This window comes from Lytechinus pictus, chromosome 14, assembly GCF_037042905.1.
Source record: "Lytechinus pictus isolate F3 Inbred chromosome 14, Lp3.0, whole genome shotgun sequence".
NCBI lineage: Eukaryota > Metazoa > Echinodermata > Echinoidea > Temnopleuroida > Toxopneustidae > Lytechinus > Lytechinus pictus.
Window position 1 is genome coordinate 16,445,436 of NC_087258.1, and position 23,418 is coordinate 16,468,853.

A 23,418-nucleotide genomic window follows, 5' to 3' on the forward strand; every position below is an offset into this window, starting at 1 on the left:
TTTAGAGTGCTAATGCAGTTTCGCACCGGCCGATCTGGCGATGCAAATAAAATAATTTCAGCTCAAATTTTGTCAGACTTTTTTGCCAAATATCTATCTTATCGATCCCTAAACCTGAATTTCAGCCATATCAGGGATCGGGATCGACATTAAATTTGAGTCCAGCTGCCGCATGCTTTGGAATGATCAGGGTTTTTTTTTTTCAATTTCAGAGTGGTTGGTGTGTCGAGTTCTTCACTTACAGGAAACCTCTATCAACGCCATGGCAGATGATGAACCTGAGAAAGGATATACGTGGGAGGGAGATTATGAGAGAACTTGGTAAGCTGAAAATTAAAAAGTTGATATAGGCCTAATAGATTGGAAATTATACTTGAAAATTTTGACAAAAATTATTTGTGTTCACTTGCTCTGATTCTATTTTTAAATTGTGATGAAGTCTATGATTTTTTTGTGTAAAATTCATGATACCGTGTGAGTAAAAAAAAACTTGACACCTCACAAATCTCCAATTTAAGAAAAAATATGTCATAAATGCATTATCATTATATAGGGCTGGAAAGAGTATTTTCTCCCAAATAATTTGATACCATATGTATGTAGTATGTCTTCTCGCTTGGATCATCAGGAGATATTCTTTGCAGTGATGTCAATTTTGATTTGCGTCAAAGTAAGGCGGGACTGCAATGAATGAATCCAGATGCCAATGATGTCATAATCCTACATGAGTTAGTAATCATATTTGCAAATCCCTTTTCAATGAAATTAAGTTGAGAATTGATACTAAAATGAGTTTGTTTAACAATTATAATGTAAATTAGTGAAAAGTTGTTTTGAAATTGACTTTAATGCAATCGTTGTAGGATTATGACATTATCGATCCTTGGTACAATTACAGGGAAGCACTCCAAGAGGATGAAGAAGGGTCGCTTCAGGCCACTGTGGATGACATCATCCAGAGAGCTAAGAGGAGGAGGCTGGAAGATAAACCCAGTAATGTCAGGCTTGGTATGGTAAGTCCAGAGGTCGTACAGTTTGTTTCACAGATTAATTTTGTTGTATCCTGTCAAGTTTCTGGTGGTGGTGGTTTTTTTGTATTGTTCATCATCTCTATTCTCGTCATGCTACTGTGAATGTCATCTATAGTGCATATGGAAATACTGGAAGTTAGGCCCAGTAATGTCAGGTTTGGTGTGGTGAGTCCAGAGGTCATAGAATTTGTTGCAGAGTCTGTTGGGTGTTTTATAAAGCTATTCGTAAGTTACGAATGACTTTACGCACGAATGGTGACCCTTTCTTGTGCTAAATGATGTCCCTATGTAGCAGACTTGGCTCTTAAGAACATGTTCCAGTCCTGGGTAAAGTCTTCATGAAGTACTCACCCGGTGGCTTTGATGTTGGAATTGTTTATCATCCCTACACCCTTCAGGCTACTTTGAATGATATCATCTAGAAAGCTAAGACAAAAATACTGGAAGATACTAGTACACCCTGTAATGTCTGACTCACCTTGGTAAAGCCTGGGGAATGTTTCACAAAGATTTAAGTATGACTAGATTCGCACTTAAATGCCTCGTTGCGTGCGGTATAAAAGGCATGAACACATTGGTCAGATCATGCGAAGAGGACGCGCACTACTACGTTTTGATCAATAAGATTGCGCGTTGCATATCTTGTACGCGTCGGTATTTAAGTGATACTTAAATCATACCAAGTCATACTTAAATCTTTGTGAAACACCCCCCAGAAGTCATACAGACTTTAGTTGTTTTGATGTACTGGTCATTCATTTTATGTGTGTTTATACTTGTAATAAGGAAATTCATTCTTATGTTATTCCATAATGATTTTTGTCTCACCTGCGAAGCAGAGTAAGACTATAGGCGCCACTTTTCCGACGGCGGTGGCGGCTTCAACACCAAATCTTAACCGAAGGTTAGGTTTTTGAAATGACAGCATAACTTAAAAAGTATATGGACCTAGTTCATGAAACTTGGCCATAAGGTTAATCAAGTATTACTGTACATCCTGTATGAGTTTCAGGTCACATGACCAAGGTCAAAGGTCTAGGGTCAATGAACTTTGGCCAAATTGGGGGTATCTGTTGAATTACCATCATAACTTTGAAAGTTTATGGATCTGATTCATGAAACTTGGACATAAGAGTCATCAAGTATCACTGAACATCTTGTGCGAGTTTCAGGTCACATGACGAAAGTCAAAGGTCATTGAACTTTGGCCATTTTAGAGGTAATTATTAGTGGATCGTCGAAGACTACGAAATAACAGAGGCTAGGAAAGCCGCTTTAAATTGGATAGTTAGGCAGGCTCACTACCGTGTATTTTTCAATCTGTATAAACATAAGAAAACGAAGTGGATCATAAATATATGTCCAATGCTTTGACAAAAATAAATGTTTTCATAATATTCCCAAAATTGTCATCTCTTTTAAACAATAAGGAATATAAATCTAATTATCATTCATATCAGGTGTATAGAACGAATATATATAAACAAATATCCGAGTTTTCCTCGATAGAAAAACCAGTTTAAAATTTGTCCATTTTCTTTAACGTCTTGAAAAAGACTAACTTAAATACATCCATACATATTTGCAATAAATCAAAGTGAACTGCTTAAATATATACCTTTAAATCAACTTTGCGTTCCCACTTAGTAATTTCTATATTCTGAACAAAATTACCTTAAAAGGTAAACAGACAGCAAACTTGTCTGCTAACTTCAGCTTATATCCAAATAAGTCCGGTAAGAAATAAATTACCAAGGTGTTTCATTATTATTTATCCCAATTTTGACATTATCAGAAAAATCTAAAATATAGACCGAAAGCTTTCTTTAGCTAGCGGTTGCACACTAAAATTGAATGTGCGAAAAACGGAACGAGTGACCCTGACATGACCTTGCACATAATTAAGCCTCGTTCGTATGAAAAACTTCTGACCAAAAATTGTCTTAACAAGTCAAAATTATTTTGGTTACAAACGCACAAATTCTTAAAGTGCTTTATAAATGTTTACTCAAATATATCTGACTGAATATAATTAAATGTAAACAAATCATGCAATTTAAAGACCACGCCCATACACGCACGATTCGTGCCCATCAAACTCCTAAAATTCACCTTTGTTCATTTCATAAGCTTAATTTTCCTTTAACTCATACTACTTTACTTTTCTTGAAATAATCTAACAAATCCATTAAAAGCTTTTATTTAGTTTCACAACTTCACTCTTCTCATAAAGTACAACTAACCTCCTAATTAAGTGTGCATAGCTAATCGCGTTCATTTCACATCCACTGATTGTACATTACACAATCTATGGCGTTCATTACACATACTGCGTGTTCATTACAGTTCAAGTATCTGCATACGATTTTTAATGCACTTTTTCTGCTCATTCACTGAAAAATATCTCTAGCTTTTAGCACCTCCAAAAAATATAACATTTCTGTCATCAAACTTACTTCTTGGGCGGCATTTCCCAGTCAACATCAAGTAAAACAAGATAATTTCATTTTCAAGCATCCCTTCTCCCTGTTCTCTGCAAACTAACAACGTGGCATCTGCGAAATGCATATTCATGAGCAGAATTACATTACTTACGAAAGCTTCAGGGTAGCACCAAAGTGACAAATTAAGCCTTGAAAATACATATAATAAAAATGTGAAAGAAAAAGACAAATTCATAATTTTAAGGTTTGTTCAGCAAACCATCCTCCCCCCGCCAACAGTAGCGGAAAAGAGCTAAAATTCTCCTGACTGAATGAATTCTGTAATTATTATTTTATTTTATTTTTGTTTACAGACCAGATGAAAAATATTCAAGTTTTGCACCGACATAAAATTCAGGAGTATCAAAAGCAACTTTCTTTCAAAAATTCAAATTTTGCACCGACATAAAATTCAGGAGTATCACAAGCAACTTTCTTTCCTCAATGGCATTGAAAAACCAAAACACAATTTATGAACTCCATATTGTCTACTCCTCATACCCTTCTGCCGGATATATTACAACAATCTTCGAAATCGGCCGCTTATAATCAGTACCTTTAGATTGTACTTTAACTGTTCGAACTTTCCCATCAGTCCCAGGATACACTTGGATAACTTTACCCAATGTCCACTTTCCTCGAACTGCATTAGGGTCAGAGAGTATAACCACGTCATCGATTCGGACGTTCCTTCTGTCACTGTTCCATTTTCGTCGTGGCACCAGTAGTGGAAAGACGTCACGCATCCAACTCTTCCAGTACGCGTCGACGATTCGCTGGACAAACTCAAAGCGATGTCTCGGGTTCTTCGTCTCTCTGAAGGGTCCTTGAGGGACTGCGCTCGAAGATCTACCAAGCAAAAGATCGTTTGGACACAGATATGCTCCATCATCGGGATCATTCGGAGTTCTTCCGATAGGGCGCTGGTTGACGAGATTTGCGACCTCTTGGAGACATGTATGCAACTCAAAGGGTGTGACCAGTTGATCCCCGACTGCTTTCTTCAAGGCGATCTTGCAACTTTTAACTAACGCTTCAGCACATCCATTGTGATGTGGTGCAGATGGAGTGGTGAACTTCCATGTCGTTCCTCTCTCGGCGCAGAAGTCCTTTAACTCCTCATAGCTCCAACCTCTCACCATCTCCCGTAACTCTCTTTCTGCCCCTACGAATTGTGTACCGTTGTCACTTAGCAGTAATGCAGGCTGACCCCGCACAGCAAAGAATCTTCGTAGTACCTGCATGAACTCCATGGATGAGCAATCAACGGCCACTTCAAGATGTACCGCTCTTGTATTCAGGCAGGTGAAGAGGACCCCATAGTGCTTGGCGGTCTTGTTCCTTCCAATTTTGACTGATATCGGTCCAAAATAGTCGACAGATGAGAAGTGAAACGGTGGTGTATATGGGGCAACTCTCTCATCTGGTAGATCAGACATGACTTGTGACTCAACCTGATGCTCCATGCGTCGGCAAATCACACACCTATACTTTACAGTCTTAGCCAGTTTATGAATTTTCAGGATCCAGTATTGACGTCGAACCTTCGCTGCAGTAGCTGCCACGCCTCCGTGTCCTAGCTGATGCATATGTCTCGTTATCAGCACTGATACCCAAGCTCCATGTGGCAGCAGAGCAGGGTGTTTGTGCTCATAAGAAATCAGAGCCTTGTCTAATCGCCCTCCAACTCTGATAATTCCCTCGTTGTCTATAAAAGGGCTGAGAGTCTTGAATTCTCCATTCTGTACACGTTGATACAAGGAACTCTGGGCTTCCTTAATTAGAAAGTGTTCAGCTTTCTGCAACTGAGTTGTCGATACGTTTCCATCTCCAAGATTGACATTAGACTTTGCCCGAAGTACAGCTTTGAGCTTGTCGATGAACTTTAAAACATAAGCCGTTACTCGGATCAGTTTTTTCCAGCTGGAGAATCTCTTGACATCGATCACATCATTGTTCTTGACTGAGATATGATTAACCCTTCGTCGTTCTGCTTCAATCTCAGTCTCTGCTTCTGGAATAGCCTTTTCTGACGGCCATTCCTCGTAAGATCTGTACAAGAACGCAGGTCCTTGTTTCCATCTTTCTGAGAGCTTCCTTACTGGCAGGCCCCTGGAGACGTCATCTGCTGGGTTCAGCTCTCCGGGAACATACTTCCATTGTGCAGGGTTGGTATAACTTTGGATTTCTCCAATCCTTGCTGCGACGAATGGCTTAAATCTCCTACCCTCACTTCGAATCCAGGAGAGGGCAATCATGCTATCAGTCATGAAGATGATCTTTTCAGGCTTCAGACTCAGTTCTTTCATCACTGTTGTGTAGACTCTTGAAGCCATTACTGCCGCCTGAAGTTCAAGTCTAGGCACAGTCATCTTTTTCAGGGGAGCAACTCGAGATTTGGCAACTACAAATCTAACAGCATATTTACCATTTTCCAGCTTCCACTGCAAATACACACAGACTCCAAATGCTACCTCAGATGCATCAGCAAATATGCACAGTGAAGGGTGACCAACAGCCATTGGTGGAGTCAGGCATCTCTCATATTTGATATCATTCAAGTCCTGCATCTCTTTCATGAATGTCACCCACCACTCCTGTAGATCGGGAGGCAGAAGTTCATCCCAATCATATCCTCTTTGCCACAACTGCTGCATTCCAATCTTTGCACGAACTAGAAAGGGGGCAGCAAATCCTATCGGATCAAATATTCGTGCAATTCTACTCAGAATCTTCCTTTTGGTAAGTACACTCGATTCTTCTTTTCCATCATTAGGAAAACTGCTGACTGTGTCCTTCAGTTTGTAGAAGAACATATCTTGCTGGTTGTCCCATGCTATTCCCAGCACTTTGTCTTCCAAGGCGGCTTCGAGGATTTTTGTTTTACCTTCCTTCTTACTTTCTCCTCTCAAAGCTTCGTTGCTGGTCCAGCCTTTAACTTTAAAGCCACCTTCCAAAAGTACTTGATCAATTTCACTTGTCAGCTGCTCTGCTTCGCCTACATCTCTCACCGAGTCACATATGTCGTCCATGTAGACACTCTCCTTCAGTACCTGTGCTGCTTTCGGATATCTAGCCTCTGCTGCTTCTGCTGTCATCCTGAGTGCCAACTGGGCCATAGCTGGTGCTGGCTTGTCGCCAAATGTAACAACTTTCATAATGTAAACATCTGGCTTTTTATCAGTCTCCATATCTCGCCACAGGTACCGATGTACATTCATATCTCTCTCAGGAATTGAGACCCTGTGATACATCTTAGAAATGTCACCACAAAATCCTACTTCATACATCCGGAATCTCAGCAATACTCCAAGCAGATCATTGAGAAGATCTGGACCCTTTAGCCAATAGTCATTTAAGCAATGACCCTGATATGATGAAGACGAATTGAAGACGATGCGTACAGGGGTACTTCTCTTCTCAGGCCGGAGAACAGCGTGGTGGGAAATGTAGTGAACAGGACCCTCGTACTGAGCTACTTCATTCTCTGTTAACTTTCGTGCAAATCCATTCTCTATCAGTTCCCTCATTTGTTTTCTATATGCATCTGCATGGTCTGGGTTTCGAGCTAGTCTTTTCTCAGTCGAACACAGTACCTTCTCTGCTTGTGCTCGATTGTTAGGAAGTAGGTTGGGATCCTTTCTCCATGGATAAGCAATCTCCCACTTGTTTCCAACCTTTCTACTAGACTCTCTGATAATCTGCTCCTCAACCTTCTCCTGCTTGCTCAAAGGGCTTGGCTCACAATGGCAGGAACTAGACTGCACCCCCATAGATTCTGAGCTCCAGAAATCGGTCAAGTCAATTGGGGATGTCAACTTCACATGCAGCACATTCATCCTATCATTCCTTCTTTTGGGAGCACCAAAGATGACCCAGCCCAGTGGGGATTTTCGGGCTGCTAACTGTCCCTTCTCTCTCGTTTCACCAAGATGCATCTTTGGGTAGTCAATACCTATGAGAAGATGAACTGACCCACTTCCTCTGCGTAGATCCTCAGACTTCAGATTAAACTGCTTGGAAATTTCATTCATCTTCACTTGTGCAATATTTTCACTGATACAGGGTAATGCCACTGCTGCTAAAGAATGAATGGCATTGGTAGAGAGGGACCTCACTTTTATCTGATACTGTTTGGTTTCCATCTGCTCTTGCTCTCCACCAACCTTAGTGATTGTGATATTTATGTTGCTTCCCTTCAGATTCATCTCCTTAGCAACAGACATCTTGATGAGGCTTACTTGAGCTCCAGAGTCTAAGAGCACATTTCCCTTACAGACTGCTCCTTGTTGCCCCAGGATCTCCGCTGTAACTACGGGTAACAGTGCCTCAGAGTTGCCCGCAAAGGCGACATCTACATTTCCACCTCGGACCTCTGTTGAAGCATGAAGGAGGGGGTGGTGGAAGTACTTGCATGGTTCTCCGGCAGTAGTTTCACTACATCGACGTTTCCGTTTACAGTTTGACATTCTGTGATCCTTACCAGCCTTCTTTAGACAGCTAAAACAGGCATGATGATCCTTGAGTAGCTTCAGTCTCTCGGATTGTGACATGGCTAAAAACTTACGACACTGATCAAGCCAATGTGATGATGTTTCACAGAGCCAGCATTTGTGAAATAACCTCTGGACTTTGTTTTCCTGGCTGGCTACTGTCTTCCCGACTAGATGTACACCACTTGACTTCGAATCACTTCGGACTGGGGCCGAAGCTCTCATCCTTGACTTCAGTTCAACTGTAAGCCATGTCAGAAACATTTCAAAGCTTGCCTTGCCACTTGCCTCTTGATGCCTAAACCACACCAGTCGGTCTTCCGGGCTTAGCTTCCTTTCCATTATGGCAAGCATATGGCTATTGTTCAAATTTCCTGGCTGGTTGATTTCCATGAGGGTATTGTAACTCCTCCGAACGAGATGCACAAACTCACAAAATCTTTCATCTTCTCCGCTTTTGAGTGGTTTGACTTTTGAGATGTCATTGATTATAGCGTCGGCAACAAAGCGCTCATCTCCATATATCATGTCCAACTGTTCCCATGCTGCTTGGTAGTTATGCCCAATTCCTTTAATCAACTGCAAGGGTTTGCTCTGTAAACATGACCTCAGAATCATTAGGGCATCTCTATCCTCATACTGTCTGCCAACAGCATGTAAAAAATCTGCCTTGAAAATGCAGTAATCACGGATGTTGCCATCAAAGGTGGGAAGTTTAGGCCTTTCCATCCTATAAACAGATCCTGACATTCTCCTTCCTGCTTCAGGAGGCTGATTTGTCTGTCTTGGTGACTGATCTTGCTGTTCATCTGCTGATAAAGTTGTTTCCATACTCTGATGCAACCAAAAAATTACTTTTTTTCTTTCCAGGGCTCTTTTTGGAGAAACTTAAAAATTTTCCAGGGCTACTTTTTCATTTTCCAGGGCTCTTTTTCCACTTTCCAGGGCTACAATTTCTACTTTCCAGGGCTACAATTTCTGGAGCTATTTCGCGGCTTTTTTGCGTTTGTGTGTGTGTGTGTGTATATATATATACACGGTAGCTAGCATATACCAGGGAAGTATAACACTTCCCTGGTTTGACCTTCGCATTGTTTCTTCGAAGTGATTGTTTATGATTTTAGTGTTGTGATGATAGATGGATTTTGATGCTTGAACGATATCTGAGTTGATTCATGGACCTAATACAGACCTATTCAGATTAAATCATGGAGGTAGAACCTCCATGAATTAATCCAAGTTTGAATGTTTGATACTTGGTTGACGTGAGCTTTGCGTGTTTACTATTTAGTGTTATAGCCCATTTGTCAAATTAATCTAGAAAGATCTGTATTCGTGTCTAAAGACAATGTAAAAGAAAAAGAAAGTTCTGAATTTGTACAATTCTGAGGTAATTTATTTTATCATACAATATAGGTACCTGCAAATGTTATGAAGTTGAACAAATATCCTTCGTACATATTTGACTGAAAGTTATTTAAATGACACTTTTTAAAAAAGACTTAAAATTATTCATACAAAATAATGATATAAGTCATAAAGGTCATTGAATTGTTGAGCGTTCGTATCAGTTACACAGATTCATGACAAAAAGGCCTACCAGAACGTAAACTGGCAATTTCCATCATCCATCATGAATGCCTAGCCTTGCACAGCCTCTAATTGAAATGAACTTATCCACGTCTTTGCAAATTTTACCTGACCTAATTTCTCCACACAGTGAGAGAGGCCATGTGGCAGCCAAACCAAAACAGAATGAAAAGGGCGGCAATCTCGTACCCCCCCCCCCCACCACCACCACAAGAATATCAGATTTCCAAACATGTGCTTCTCAAGATTGTGCAATACATGACGGAGACAAAGAAAGTTATGTAAACAAATTGCCGAGGGTTGATGTCCCTGAATTAAGGGGCTAGTCTACGTTTTCAGTCACTTAAGAAAATGGCGAACTGGCCAAAGGTGAAATACATCATTGAAAAAAAATGAATGTTTGGATTAGAATAACGAAGATTAAATGAAATATGACTGAAAAATATCCATAGTTGAATCTCTACTTTTATTACTGACAGAACAATAACATCATTTTTTTATTAACTTCTTGCCAATATTCCAATAAGGCAAGACTCCCATTTAAGACTAGAATGAAAGAAAAAAAATCAAAGCATGATTTTTTTTAAAGGGATAGACGAGACTCTTGTTTTGAACAGAGATATAAAAATATTTAAAAACAAACAAGAGGTGATAAACACTTCATTAAAATTATAATGAAGTTCGTAGTGAATTACAACTTGTAAAAGGAGAAATTAACAAGAATAATAGGGAAATAAAGTTTGGAAGAAAAGAAGGAATGAGGAGAGACAAGCTTTGGGGGGAAGGATCAAGATGGGTGGCTGCAGCTCGACATGGGGCTAGATAAATGGGAGGGGGGGGGCAATCATCTATCAAGTCGCCCAAAATCTTACACCTTCACCAAACTTCTCACACAATCCACACACAAATCCCAGTTCATGATACAATCACAAGTGTCGCTCAACACATGCGCACGTGGTCTCTACTGGCATTTTACAGTCACACACACAGAAATACACACTACACACAATGCACACGATGCATCCCCATACCACATGCAGTCACACTGAGCCTAAAGCACACAAGCAGAGAAACGTTCTGCTCGAAGTATATGACTCCTCGGCTCCAAATTCTACATTTATTTTATCTCAGTGCTTGGAGTCGGCGCTGGGGCCGATTTTCGTCCATGAATGAGAGAGCATGGCAAAGACTTGAGTCCCTTTATCTCAGAACCGCCGCCGCTTGGTACTCGAGTCTCCAGAGATCAGGGTCGACTCCCCGACTCTGGCATAGAGAATCGGGTAGACTCGATTACCCGGCGCTGGCTCCCAAGCCTAGTTGACGGGGGCGATTATGAGTTTTGCAGTCGCCCTTGTGTGAATGTTTTTAGCCCTTTTCCGGGGCTCTTTTTGGACTTTCCGGGGCGAATTCGCCCGCCGCCCCCGTGTAATTTTTTGGTTGCTCTGATGGCTTGTCGATGCTCTAAGATGATGCTCTTGGAGCTGCTGTGCTTCTCTGTGGCTCTCATTATCTTTGCAATAGTCTCTTTCAAGGATCTGCAGCTTCAAAAATGAATTGTGGCACTCTTCCATCCACAACTCTTCTCTTTCAAATTCCTCGTCATCCTCTAGCACTTCCGAATAACTGTCATGCTTATTTTGTAAATCCTCAAAAGCACCAGCATACTGTGCAAACGATTCCTGAACTTCTGGAACAGGTCGCTCTCCATCGATCAAGCTCTGAAGGGCCTTTCCAAACCTGGACAACTTGGCTTTTGCCCCTCTCCGCTGCAGGCGCAGATTCTTAACCTTCTCGGCTGACATATTTCTTAAAGACTTCTGATCCCTGATGTAAAGAGTCGTCAGATCCAGACAGCAGACTACTTGTGGTGACCATCAGACCTCTTCCCAGATGAAAGAAATTGAATTGTTGGATCGTCAAAGACTACGAAATAACAGAGGCTAGGAAAGCCGCTTTAAATTGGATAGTTAGGCAGGCTCACTACCGTGTATTTTTCAATCTGTATAAACATAAGAAAACGAAGTGGATCATAAATATATGTCCAATGCTTTGACAAAAATAAATGTTTTCATAATATTCCCAAAATTGTCATCTCTTTTAAACAATAAGGAATATAAATCTAATTATCATTCATATCAGGTGTATAGAACGAATATATATAAACAAATATCCGAGTTTTCCTCGATAGAAAAACCAGTTTAAAATTTGTCCATTTTCTTTAACGTCTTGAAAAAGACTAACTTAAATACATGCATACATATTTGCAATAAATCAAAGTGAACTGCTTAAATATATACCTTTAAATCAACTTTGCGTTCCCACTTAGTAATTTCTATATTCTGAACAAAATTACCTTAAAAGGTAAACAGACAGCAAACTTGTCTGCTAACTTCAGCTTATATCCAATTTAAAGCGGCTTTCCTAGCCTCTGTTATTTCGTAGTCTTCGACGATCCAATTAGATTACTGTCATAACTTTCAAAGTGTATAGATATAGTGTATAAAATGTGGATATAGGGGTAATCAAGTATCACTGACAAGTTTTAGGTCATATGATCAAGGTCAAATATCAATGAACGTAGTATTGTATCATTATATGAATAGTGTTTTTTGTGAAGAATTATTTTATAGTAGTTTTCAAAGTCAGCACTGCTGCGATATTGAATCGCGTCATGCAGGTGAGACCGCCAGAGGCATTCCACTTGTTAGTATACAGGTGCCAATCCCTTCTGTCGAAAGAGCAAATTCATGGTCTGAATTTACAGACTACTAGACTTGAATGTGAAATGTGTATTATAGCCTGAAAGTGGGATCCTGTCCTGGGCTGTCAACACCACTTGTTAATTCAATTGCCAATGACATTAGGGTCTTCACCTGAAGACCAGGGGCCCGTAACACAAAGCTTGGCAATGATCGTAGAACATTTTTATACGATTGATTGCATTGGCTACAATGTACAATCAATCGTGAAAATCAAGCGTACGATTAATCACTAACCTTTGTGTTACGGGACCCTGATAATTTGTACCTCATGGATAAAGTACTTTATATATGTTTTAAATCATTTTGATTATACGTTTGAAATGTTCCTTCTTTCAGATGCGTCATCTTTTCATCCTATTGGACAGCTCACGTTCTATGGAAGATCAGGATCTGAAACCTAACAGATTAGCTTGCTGTTCAAAGGTAGGTTACTTTCATGGAATTATTCAAATAATAATAATAATAACGGTTATTTATATGCGCTATACACAAAAAGTATCACAGCGCTTACAATTGTCAGAAATAAAATATAAATGTAAATCTTAAGTAACAAAAAAGTATAGAATTGTATACATTAAATTGTATACAATTAAACTATTGGTGTTCTCAACTGCGCCAGATGAGGCCTGGTGGCCTCTTGCTTGCTGCTTCGTTCACCAACAATTTAGGGGACAAGCCCGGTCAGCACATTCACAGAAGCTCTAGTATAGCACTTGAGGCCACCAGGCCCCAGATGGGTTAGCCAAGTCAAACCAAACAGTGATAGCAAAAATCATCAAAACAAATACATATTAAAGAAATGAAAATAGAAAAATAGCTATTTGGAAAAAGATATGACTTGATTTGTTGTTTGAAAGATGATATGGTACCCATCAGCATGAACTCCAAACCGAATATCTTTCAGTTGCTCTCTACAAAGAATATCAAAGCGATGGAGTCCCACTAATTTTACATCATATCAATGGTTCCATGTAAAGCCCCGTGCAAACTATGCATTAAGTTGTGATCTGTATTTCAAAGAAATTGTAGTAACAGCTGATATGGACATCCAAACCAATGAAATCTTGGCGATCGGAGTTCAGAATAGTGGTAGGACTACTGAAATCGAAATTCAGTCTAGTTCAAGCCTCCCTGTAGGAATAAAACAGGCCTGAGATTCTCCCGATATTTATCGGGTTCCCGATATTTTTTCACCAACATAGGTGGTCTCTGAGATCGATGTAAATCCGGTGTAAAATTAAGGGGAGTTAGGGTGTCTATTTTCAATGCCTTATTCGCAAAAATTGCTAGATAATGAAGGGCACATTGCGCCCAAATTCACACAAAGTTATAAGTTCTGGCAACTTGCTGTCGTTACTTTTCATGATTCGTGATTTTCATGGCATTCGTTAGCAATTATTGCAATCTGTAACAGTCTGTGGTAGCTTTTCTGTGCTCTTCACTTAACACAATGGGGGATTTCAAGTCCGGTGTTGGTGTTGGAAGCACAATTTGGATTGCGTTTTTCAGCTACAAAACCTATTCAGAGTTTACATAAATGATCCAGATCACAATATTGACAACTCAACACGTAGTGAGTGACTATCAGGCCCATCTTCATTTTATGTTTGGTGTTATACTCGTGTAAAAAATTGACCCAACACCAGCACCAAAAGGTCAACACTAAACTTTAAATCCCCTAATATTGCAATCTAAAGCAATTAGGATTGCGTTTCCTAGCTCCAAAACCTATTCTAAGTTCACACAAATGATACAGATCACAGTATTGACAACTCAACACCTAGTGAGTGACTTTTCAGGACCTACATCATTGTATATTTGGTGTTATACTCATGTAAAAATTGACCTAACACCAACACCGAAAGGTCAACACTGAACTTGAAATATTGTAATCTGAAGCTGATGGCATCCTGGAATAATCATTGCCATTGCATGAAAAAATATAATAATTTAATACTTACCCCTTCTAATCATGCCAATAATGAAATGTTTATCACTGACACTTTCCTACTTCTCCTAATGCATCTTTTTAAATTTCATTTTAGAAACCCCTGTCTTTAAAATCATATCCAATTTGATTTCATTAATGATTTATAACATTTGTTTGTTTATTTTCCAGTTGCTGGAGGATTTCATTGAGGAATATTTTGATCAGAACCCTATAAGTCAGGTAAGAGATGATATGGGTAATGAATGAAATGGAATGAAATCAATATTTGTGAAAAAAAATACAAATTGAACATTGTTATATCTTATTATTCTTATCTTATTGTGGAGGTGGTATGGTCTAGTGGTTGTGACTCTTGTCTTTCAATCTGAGGGGCGTGGGTTCGATTCCCAGCCATGGCTTGTTTTTCTTCAGCAAGAAATTTACCCACATTGTGCTGCACTCAACCCCGGTGAGGTGAATGGGTACCAGGTAGGAAGAAATTCCTCAATGCTTGAGGCGGGGTAATAATTGCAGCCCATTTGTATCCTCGGGCAATTAGCGCTTTATAAATCCAGATATTATTATTATTAGAATTCATACATGTGTATATGTCTTGTAATTAATATATATTGGCCACTAATTTGAAACAAAATGAGAGGTAATCATAGTACTTACGTGCAATTCTAGGCCATTTTTAAATTATTATCAGTTGGGAAAAGCTCTGAGGAAGCTCAATAGATATTTTACATGGAATTTATATTTCTTCCTCCCCCTTATAGGTTGGAATCATCACAACCAGTAATATGAGAGCAGAGAAATTGACGGAACTTGGAGGTAAGAAATAATTCCCTTCTCTTGTATAGTTTTGTCTTTTTTCACACTTTGCTGATAAAAACCTGACGAAGGTTCATGCTTATTATCTTTTTTTATTTCATGCCGTTTGATTATCTTTTATGTAGAGATTTTAAAGCTTTTTCTTATCCTAAATCCTTTTTTATGAAGCTGGTTATTTATTATTTTATCAATGACGTTTACACAACATTTGTGATAAGCTACCCAAATCCTGTTATTTGATTGGCTGAAAGCAAATTGGATAAAGAATAGCAGCTTTTGTTTGGGACAACAAGCTTCATGGAAAAGTAGCTAGATTTCTTACAAAACTTGAGTGATTGTTTAACTCTAATAGAGCTGGGTTATTTAGAGCTGTCTCATATCCGGATGGGGCAGATTCTGCCCCCCTCCCAAGGATTTTGGCTGTCCACAGTACATTTTCAATGAAAATGGCATGCCTGTCACTCATTACATAATACATTTTCTCAAAATAATGTCTCAACTAAATAATTATGCTAAAATGAAAAAAAGGGTTAAAACTGAATTCCTACAAACTTGTATGAGTTCATATATGCCATATGAAATGTTAGTATTGCATTGTTAACTGCATTTGGTACAAAGTAGATATTGTTGGACTTTCTTTCAGGGAATCCCCAGAGACATATCACTGCATTGGAGAAGTGTAGTGATAAACCATGTGTGAAAGAACCTTCTCTACAGAACGCATTGGAGTTGGCCGCTGCAACCCTAAGGTAAGTTACAAACACTCGTGGGAGAAATTTTGTCTGAAAAGTTTTTTTAGTTGCTGTTCTTCTAAACTTGTAGATTTTGTTTTATTGAAAGAGTCAGAAAGAAGCAAGTCTCTTTAATGAAATATACCTAAAAGCAAATTTGTAGCATGTTCAGATTCATGTTTTAACCCTTTTTGCCATTCGCTTGTTCATCAGGGTTTAACAGTAGCATAGTTTGAACATTTAAAAACATTAACAATTAAGATTCCTGGATTATGAGGAATCACAAAAAAGTCAACCTATTTACATGACGCACCAATTCGGTGGATTCACAATATGGTGCGCCATTTCTCGGTTGCAGTGAACAGGCCAAACTTCTAACTTCAGGGTCGACATCGCGCGCAGGTAAGACAATGTGCTAGTGTACTGTGATGCTTAAAAAATGAAAGTGATTTGGCAAAAGCGGAGGAAGAATCCAACGAAAATGGTCTGAATTATTCCAAAGAAATATGCAGCAAATTTCTCTCCCACCTGGACCCAAGTAAACAGCAAATGCAAGCCAGTTGAGCTGCGTCGGCCAGCACAGCATAATGGTATGAATGCACTAGCATGCAACGAATGCCAACTTTTTGCCATGAAACATTGCGGATATCGGCCTGTCCGCTGCAACTGATAGACGACGCACCGTATTGTGAATCCACTGAATTGTTTGAGTTTTACTACCTGGCCTGGAGATGGGATTCCTTTGCATTTAAAAAAATGAAAATATTAATTTCTTTTATTCTTTTCAGACACATGCCTGGTCATGCTAGCAGAGAGGTACTTGTTATCATGGGGAGTTTGACTACATGTGACCCTGGAAACATTCATGATACTATACAGGTATTAAACAACTGTTTAACCAATAAGTATTTGTTGAAATGCAATCCACATTGGTACAGGTCAGCTGTTCAACTATGCCCCAACAAAGTCAACTGCTATATTATATTTGCATAGGTTAAAGGTAGAATGGAGTATTGATCTGTTATATACTTGTGAAATAATGTTTTAACATACCCCAAAAATGGTTTTATTACTTGAAAAAAAAATAGCTGATGTGGGTATCTTATGCTATTTTTTAGGAGTCTGGAATGTCTGGCATGAATTTTCAGCGAAATCCTTCAGTTCATTTCATTATAATGTGTCTCTTTTTGACAATATTTCATATCATTCTCTTATTATATGAACACATTGCTATATTCTCTTTTCCACAATTTGTGAATATTTGATTTAAAAAATATTGTGATAAACCTGAGACACTGCATGATATCTATAATTTCCATTGTAATTCATGTGATTGAACCCTAGGCCATGAAGGATCATAGCATATGTTGTTCTGTCGTTGTTGTATGCTATTTTTTATTTCCATTGTAATTCATGTGATTAAACCCCTAGGCCATGAAGGATCATAGCATACGTTGTTCTGTCATTGGTCTAGCAGCCGATGTAAGAGTGTGTCGAAAACTAGCTACAGTTACACATGGTAAGTGATTCATGTTTATAATACCTGTTTCACAAAACATCTTGTAACCCTTATGGGGTGTTGCAAGATACCTGTGATCAATCGCAAGTCTATTTTGGTCCCTAAATCAATCATATGTCTTGAAGTTAATTGCACATTAGTGATTGATTGCTAATTTGCTCCTTGAAACAAGAAGTGTAATCTAATTTGCAACAGCTAACGTTGATCTATCAGTTGTAAAATTGCAACAGAATATTTGCAATTGATCGCAAATATTTTCTTGCAACACCCCCTAACTCCTTTTCGTGCTTTTTAAGATGAATGGCAGTTGTGGTAATGATTTTTAAAAATGAGTTCGTACTTAAAATGACCACACATGTGTCTGTTGACATGAATAAAATTTATGTGCCAAAGGATTCTGGAAGATGTGTAATTGCTGAGAAATTAGCAAAATAAGCATGGGATTTGAGCCAAATGCAGGGTATTTTTCCAATCAATAACAATACATTGTCACACATGCTTTTCTGTGTTGGTTATTTTCAGTGTGATCATTTTGGAGCTTAGATTACAATAAGTTCTACTAATGTAACTTAATCAGATCTAGAGTCTCCATGATAAAGTGACAACTTTGAACTCACTGACTTTCTCATGAAATCAGCGTTCACTACGACTACTTTCACTTATCATCATTAATACTATGAAACTATGCCTGTTTTATTACCAGAGTTACATTCCAACATTTGTCTACTTACATTTGTACTGTCGTAAACCTTCAGAACAGAATTTCTTGAAAATGGAGTCGTTTTCGTAGTTCAAAAATCTCTCAAATTGATCATGCATTACACAAATGCTGACTTCAGAAGTAGTATTAATATTTAAGTTTTGTTTGATTCAAAGATTAGGACCATTAATATGTTGGTGGTGTACGTTTTTACTTCAGTCATAAGTCTGAAGTGAGCTGTTTGTTTTTCTCATGTGGAATAATTTTATAAAACATGCTTTTGTCCTCTGCTCCTGAAGGAAGTAACCGCATTTTCTTTGATGTTGCAAACTACATGTACGGTTGTGTGAATGAAAGTGATTTCTTTCTTTTATTTGTTTCATTATCCTGATAGGTACATATGGTGTGATCCTTGATGAGACTCATTTCAAAGAACTTCTAATGGAACATACCATACCTCCCCCTGCAAGGGTAAATATCACATTTATCATAAAAATCATTAAAATCATCCTAACTTCTTGGTGGAAATTATGGTGAAGCATCTTCTGTTATCGATCAATAATATCACAATCACAAATCACATTTTGATTCATCTTGATATTTGTCATTTTTTCTGAAAATGTCTGTGCAAATCCTGACTTCAATTTTTAATCTATGATTACAAATAGCTCCGAGTGTAATACATACATGAACCCCTTAGTGCAGAATAATCCTTTATCTTCCCTATATTTGGAATACTATCAGGGATCAATTTTTAAATGTTGTTGGTGTAATAATAATATAGGATTTGTATAGCGCACGTATCCACCTTGCTAGGTGCTCAAGGCGCTCCTATATTACCCCGGCTAAGCTAGTCTACCGATTCCAGTGCGCACAGCTTTTTGAGGAATTACTTCCTGCCGGTACCCATTTACTCTACCTGGGTTGAGTGCAGCACAATGTGGGTAAATTTCTTGCTGAAGGAAAACATGTCATGGCTTGGAATTGAACCCACGTCCTTCAGATTGAAAGTCGAGAGCCTTGACCACAAGACCAAGACGCACCCACAGGTACCCCACCCCCAAAGAAACCATTTCGTAGACCCATATGGTCTTTCAGATTGACCTGCATTCTTGAGACATCAGTTCTGAATTTCAACTCTTGTTGAAGGATGTTAATATAGTTGGATGTATTTCTTATTCTTTATTTGAGTGTGAAAAGTAATTAAATGATATTTTATGTTTCTGAACACAGGCCAACACAGAGCCATCACCTATTAGAATGGGTAAGTACAGATGGATCTCTATTCTGCATTTTCTGATTCTCTTTGAGACAACAAAATTTGTTTGGCTAATCCAAAAGTCAACTTAAAAATGTTAATGATTACCATAACATTTTAATTAGATATGCTTTATATATTCTGGTGTGAAAAAACGCTTTGACTTACGCAAGTTTTTGACTTATAGAGGCTGACTATTGAAGACTTATTTGTATTTGTATTTGTATAATTATTGCTCTCTATCCTATGTTAAATTTTTAAGGACAATTTTGAAGATAAATCTTGAAATTTTAGTCACTAATATGCTTTTCACACTGCATTTCCTTAACCCCCGACTATCCTTAACCCCATACGATCTTTTTTGTTTGTTTCACACTGTCTTTCTAAACCCCATACTATCTGCTTAGCTGGGGTTAATGCCTTAACACCGGACTATCACACAGCTCACGAATATTGATGATTTTGCCTCACAGAGTGTGATTAACATGTAATTTTGACTTCTGTGATTGGCTAATGCTTAGCCCCACTTTTCTGTAGCCCACTTTCGTTTCACACTGCATCTCTTAGCACCGCAGTTGTGGTGCTAGAACCGCAATAAGCTGGCTAACCCTGCTTTTTTAAAGGGCCAGATAGTACCATACTATTTACCGTGCTAGCCCACTTTGCTAAAACATAGTGTGAAACCAAAGTGGGCTAAGCTTAACCCCTGGGAAATTGGTGGGCTAAGACCCAGCCCCTCCAATTTCCCAGGGTTAAGGAAAATATGTGCAGTGTGAAAAGCATATAAGTGCATTAGGAGTAGCAAATATCTTGAAGAAAATGAATGTGTGAATAAATTTTTATTGAGAGTGATGTTCAATTGACTTTTGATATATGAAATGGTAACTCCTATAAAACATAAATAAGATTAACTCCGGGGGGGGGGGGGGGGGGGCACTCAGTATATAATGCATAGTGGGTATGTGCCGCGGAGGGGACCCCCATTTTTACACTCAAATTTCCGTTCCGAGGCATAGCATTTTTGTCTTGTTGAGAAAAAGAACAAAGAAAGCCGCTCCAGAGCATAGCATTTTCTTCTTCTCGAGAAAAAAGAAGAAAAAAAATCCGCTCCAGGGCTTCGCATATTTTCCGTTACGCCGTTCCGGTCGCAATTTTGGTGAAAAGCGGCCGCAGCTCGCTGTCCGACCATCGCCTCTGCGCTAGCGCGCCCGTCAGTCGTGCCGCCGGGCTAGCTGCAAGTACGTTCCATAGGGATGCATACGCACTCGCACGCAGGCGACCCGTTCCAAGGACCCCCGTTTTCACAAACATTTTTAGTTCCGAAGCCCGTTCCGAGGACCCTCCTTTTTACAATGAGCCCGCTCCAAGGCCCCCGTTTTTTGTCTCGCCCGCGGCACACCCCTACCACTTTTTTTGTCGAGTGCCCCCCCCCGGGGATTAACTCCTACAAATTGTAGATGTTTATTTAAAACCTATTGTTCCAGGAACTTTTTTACCATTGTGTTAAAGATACATACCAGTTGTGGTAACGATCTCAAAATTATTTCGAACAGAATCCAATGAAATTACCTCCCAAAGTGTTTGTATGTATAAATAAAAAATGTTTGCCAAAACTCTGGAAGAAAACACGTAATTGCTGAGAAATGAGCAAAATAAGCACGGAATTCCATCAAATGTCAGGTATTTTTCAAAGCAATATTAATACACTGTCCCACATATGCTTTTCTGTGATAGCGATCATCAGAATTAACAATTTTGAGCTAAGATTTCATGATTTACAAAGATAAGTTTGCATTAATGTACCAGACCTAGATGTATGATAATATTTTGACTATTAACCTCGATTTAAAAGACTTCCTCATGAAATAATTGTTTGCTGCAACTACTATCTTTTACCTTTAAACTTAATTTAACCAGAAAATCTTGTATGGAATGGGCTCACAGTGATTCAATATTTTTGTTCCAAGGAAAGTTGAAATGAGAAGTCTAAGATGACATTTGTGTGCTCTCATTGTATGATATTCTTTCTGATTAACAGGAGTGCAGAAGAAATTTAAAAAAAAATAATTGACTCAAATGATTTCTTTTCTTCCCTTTTGAAATTATGTTATTTTATATCATTGTTTCGTTATTTTTAAAGAGTATTGGATAAAATCATCCTGAGATATGATATTTTTTTAAACAAAACAGCAATTATGTTTTTTGTATATAGGTTTTCCACAGCATGTGCTTCACACAGACAAAAGCAAAGTCAGTGCCCCATCTATGTGTATGTGGTATGTATTATGATTACTTACTAGTAGATCTCTCTTTATTATCTTTTATTAATTCATCTTCAATTTAAAAAAAAAGGATATATAGAATTCATTTATATATTTATTTAATTGAAAGCATTACTTAAATTCAACGTAATCACCTTAATCCTAATTCAAAAGTCTACTTCAATCTCAAATCATTCAGTTAAACATTAAATCAGATCAAATCATATTTGAAATTAGTTTTGCATATAATCAGCATGCTCTTCAAAAGTTAACTCTTCTCATTTACAGTTTACTAACATGTAGCAGCCTATCATATTAAGGCACTTATAAAAATACAATTCATTGTAAAATGCACATCAGGAATATTCATTGGTATGAGAATTGAAATATTTGTTTCCATTTTATTGGTTGACATTGTACTGAAAGCAAACATGTTTTCATTTCAGCCATCTTGATGGTAAAAACTCGGAGGGCTTTGGAACCGGTGGATATTTCTGTCCGCAATGTCAGAGCAAGTACTGTGAACTGCCGGTCGAATGTAGAGTGTGCGGTAAGTCAACATGAAATGCCATTCATTTTCATCACAATCATGTCAGCATCCAAATCGTTTCGGCCAAATTTTTTAATAAAAAGACTTACAAATTCTATTATGAATGTACTTTACATTTTAATAATAGACTTGTTACAGTGTAGATGAAATGTCTTGCTCAGCCAACGACTTTCAAGTCTCTAGCTAGGCATCAAGAGATAATTTTGTCACATTTTCACACGCCTTCCCCTCAATATTGATATAGTGTAGGTCCTGTATGTACTGCATATGAAGAATCCTTTGGCATTTATCTTTTTATTCATGTACATTCAGACACTTGGGTGGTTATTTCATTTTCTTGGATTCTGTACAAACTCCTTTGAAATTGTTACCACAACTGCTGTTTATCTTTATCTCCATCTGTTTCTCCTCCTCAGGGTTAACACTTGTCTCAGCCCCTCACCTTGCTCGTTCCTTTCATCATCTCTTCCCGCTGGACAGGTTTGAAGAATTTAAGAGAGAAGACCATGTTCATCCAGACTCCCTGTAAGTTCAAATAATTAAAGTTGGAACAACATCTCTGTGCTTAAAGGCCCCTGCACACTTTGTGATTGGTCCGCAACTTTTTTTTAGAATAAATCGTAACATTTCTGCTGGATCTCTAGATATGTAACAAGGTTTCTGTTGTAACCTTGACTTTTCTGCAGTCACTGTTTGTCAGTTCTATGAAGGAGTATAAAGTGTTAAGGTACTAGTATCTGTTGTAACCTTGATGTTCATCAGTCACTCTTGTTGGTTCAATGACAAGTGTCAAGGTGCTTGTTGTAACCTTAACGTTTCTTCAGTCTGTTCAATGATAAAGTGTCAAGGTATTTGTTGTAACCTTGACTATACTTCAGTCACTGTTTTTGTTTCAATGATAACGTGTCAAGGTATATGTTGTAACCTTGACTATTCTTCAGTCACTGTTAGTTCAATGATAGAGTGGAAAGTGTCAAGGTATCTGTTGTATCCTTGACGTTTCATCAGTCTCTGATGGCGGTTCAATGACAAGCGTCAAGGTATGTATTATTACTGACAAAATGATCGCTCATTGGTGAGTTTTCAGTTTTCAACATTGATGTTCTGTTAGTCAGTGGACAGCTTGTCCAAGACCAAGAAGAAAGCTGGAGACTCCACAAAGATATCTGTGAAGTCAGTATCGGAGTGGATGTTGACAAGTACTTAGAATTGCTCTCTTTCAAACAATCCAGACATGAGAAGGATTTGTTGGTCAGTGGCTTGCTTTCTCCACTGA

At 38.4% G+C, this 23,418-nt stretch overlaps 1 protein-coding gene across 1 annotated transcript in view; it reads left to right on the forward strand.

Annotated features, from left to right (window-relative positions):
* Positions 1 to 211: 211 nt before the first annotated feature.
* Positions 212 to 23,418, forward strand: part of LOC129276554 (general transcription factor IIH subunit 2-like) — a 31,328-nt gene continuing 8,121 nt past the window's right edge. The window contains exons 1-14 of the mRNA XM_064109880.1: positions 212 to 321; positions 899 to 1,013; positions 4,167 to 6,256; positions 12,696 to 12,782; positions 14,479 to 14,529; positions 15,069 to 15,123; positions 15,767 to 15,872; positions 16,643 to 16,733; positions 17,286 to 17,373; positions 18,468 to 18,544; positions 19,307 to 19,337; positions 21,544 to 21,607; positions 22,039 to 22,142; positions 22,559 to 22,667. Of these exons, the coding sequence (XP_063965950.1) occupies positions 6,092 to 6,256; positions 12,696 to 12,782; positions 14,479 to 14,529; positions 15,069 to 15,123; positions 15,767 to 15,872; positions 16,643 to 16,733; positions 17,286 to 17,373; positions 18,468 to 18,544; positions 19,307 to 19,337; positions 21,544 to 21,607; positions 22,039 to 22,142; positions 22,559 to 22,667 (1,028 nt within the window). The 5' untranslated portion in view covers positions 212 to 321; positions 899 to 1,013; positions 4,167 to 6,091. The remainder of the gene's footprint in view (positions 322 to 898; positions 1,014 to 4,166; positions 6,257 to 12,695; positions 12,783 to 14,478; positions 14,530 to 15,068; positions 15,124 to 15,766; positions 15,873 to 16,642; positions 16,734 to 17,285; positions 17,374 to 18,467; positions 18,545 to 19,306; positions 19,338 to 21,543; positions 21,608 to 22,038; positions 22,143 to 22,558; positions 22,668 to 23,418) is intronic.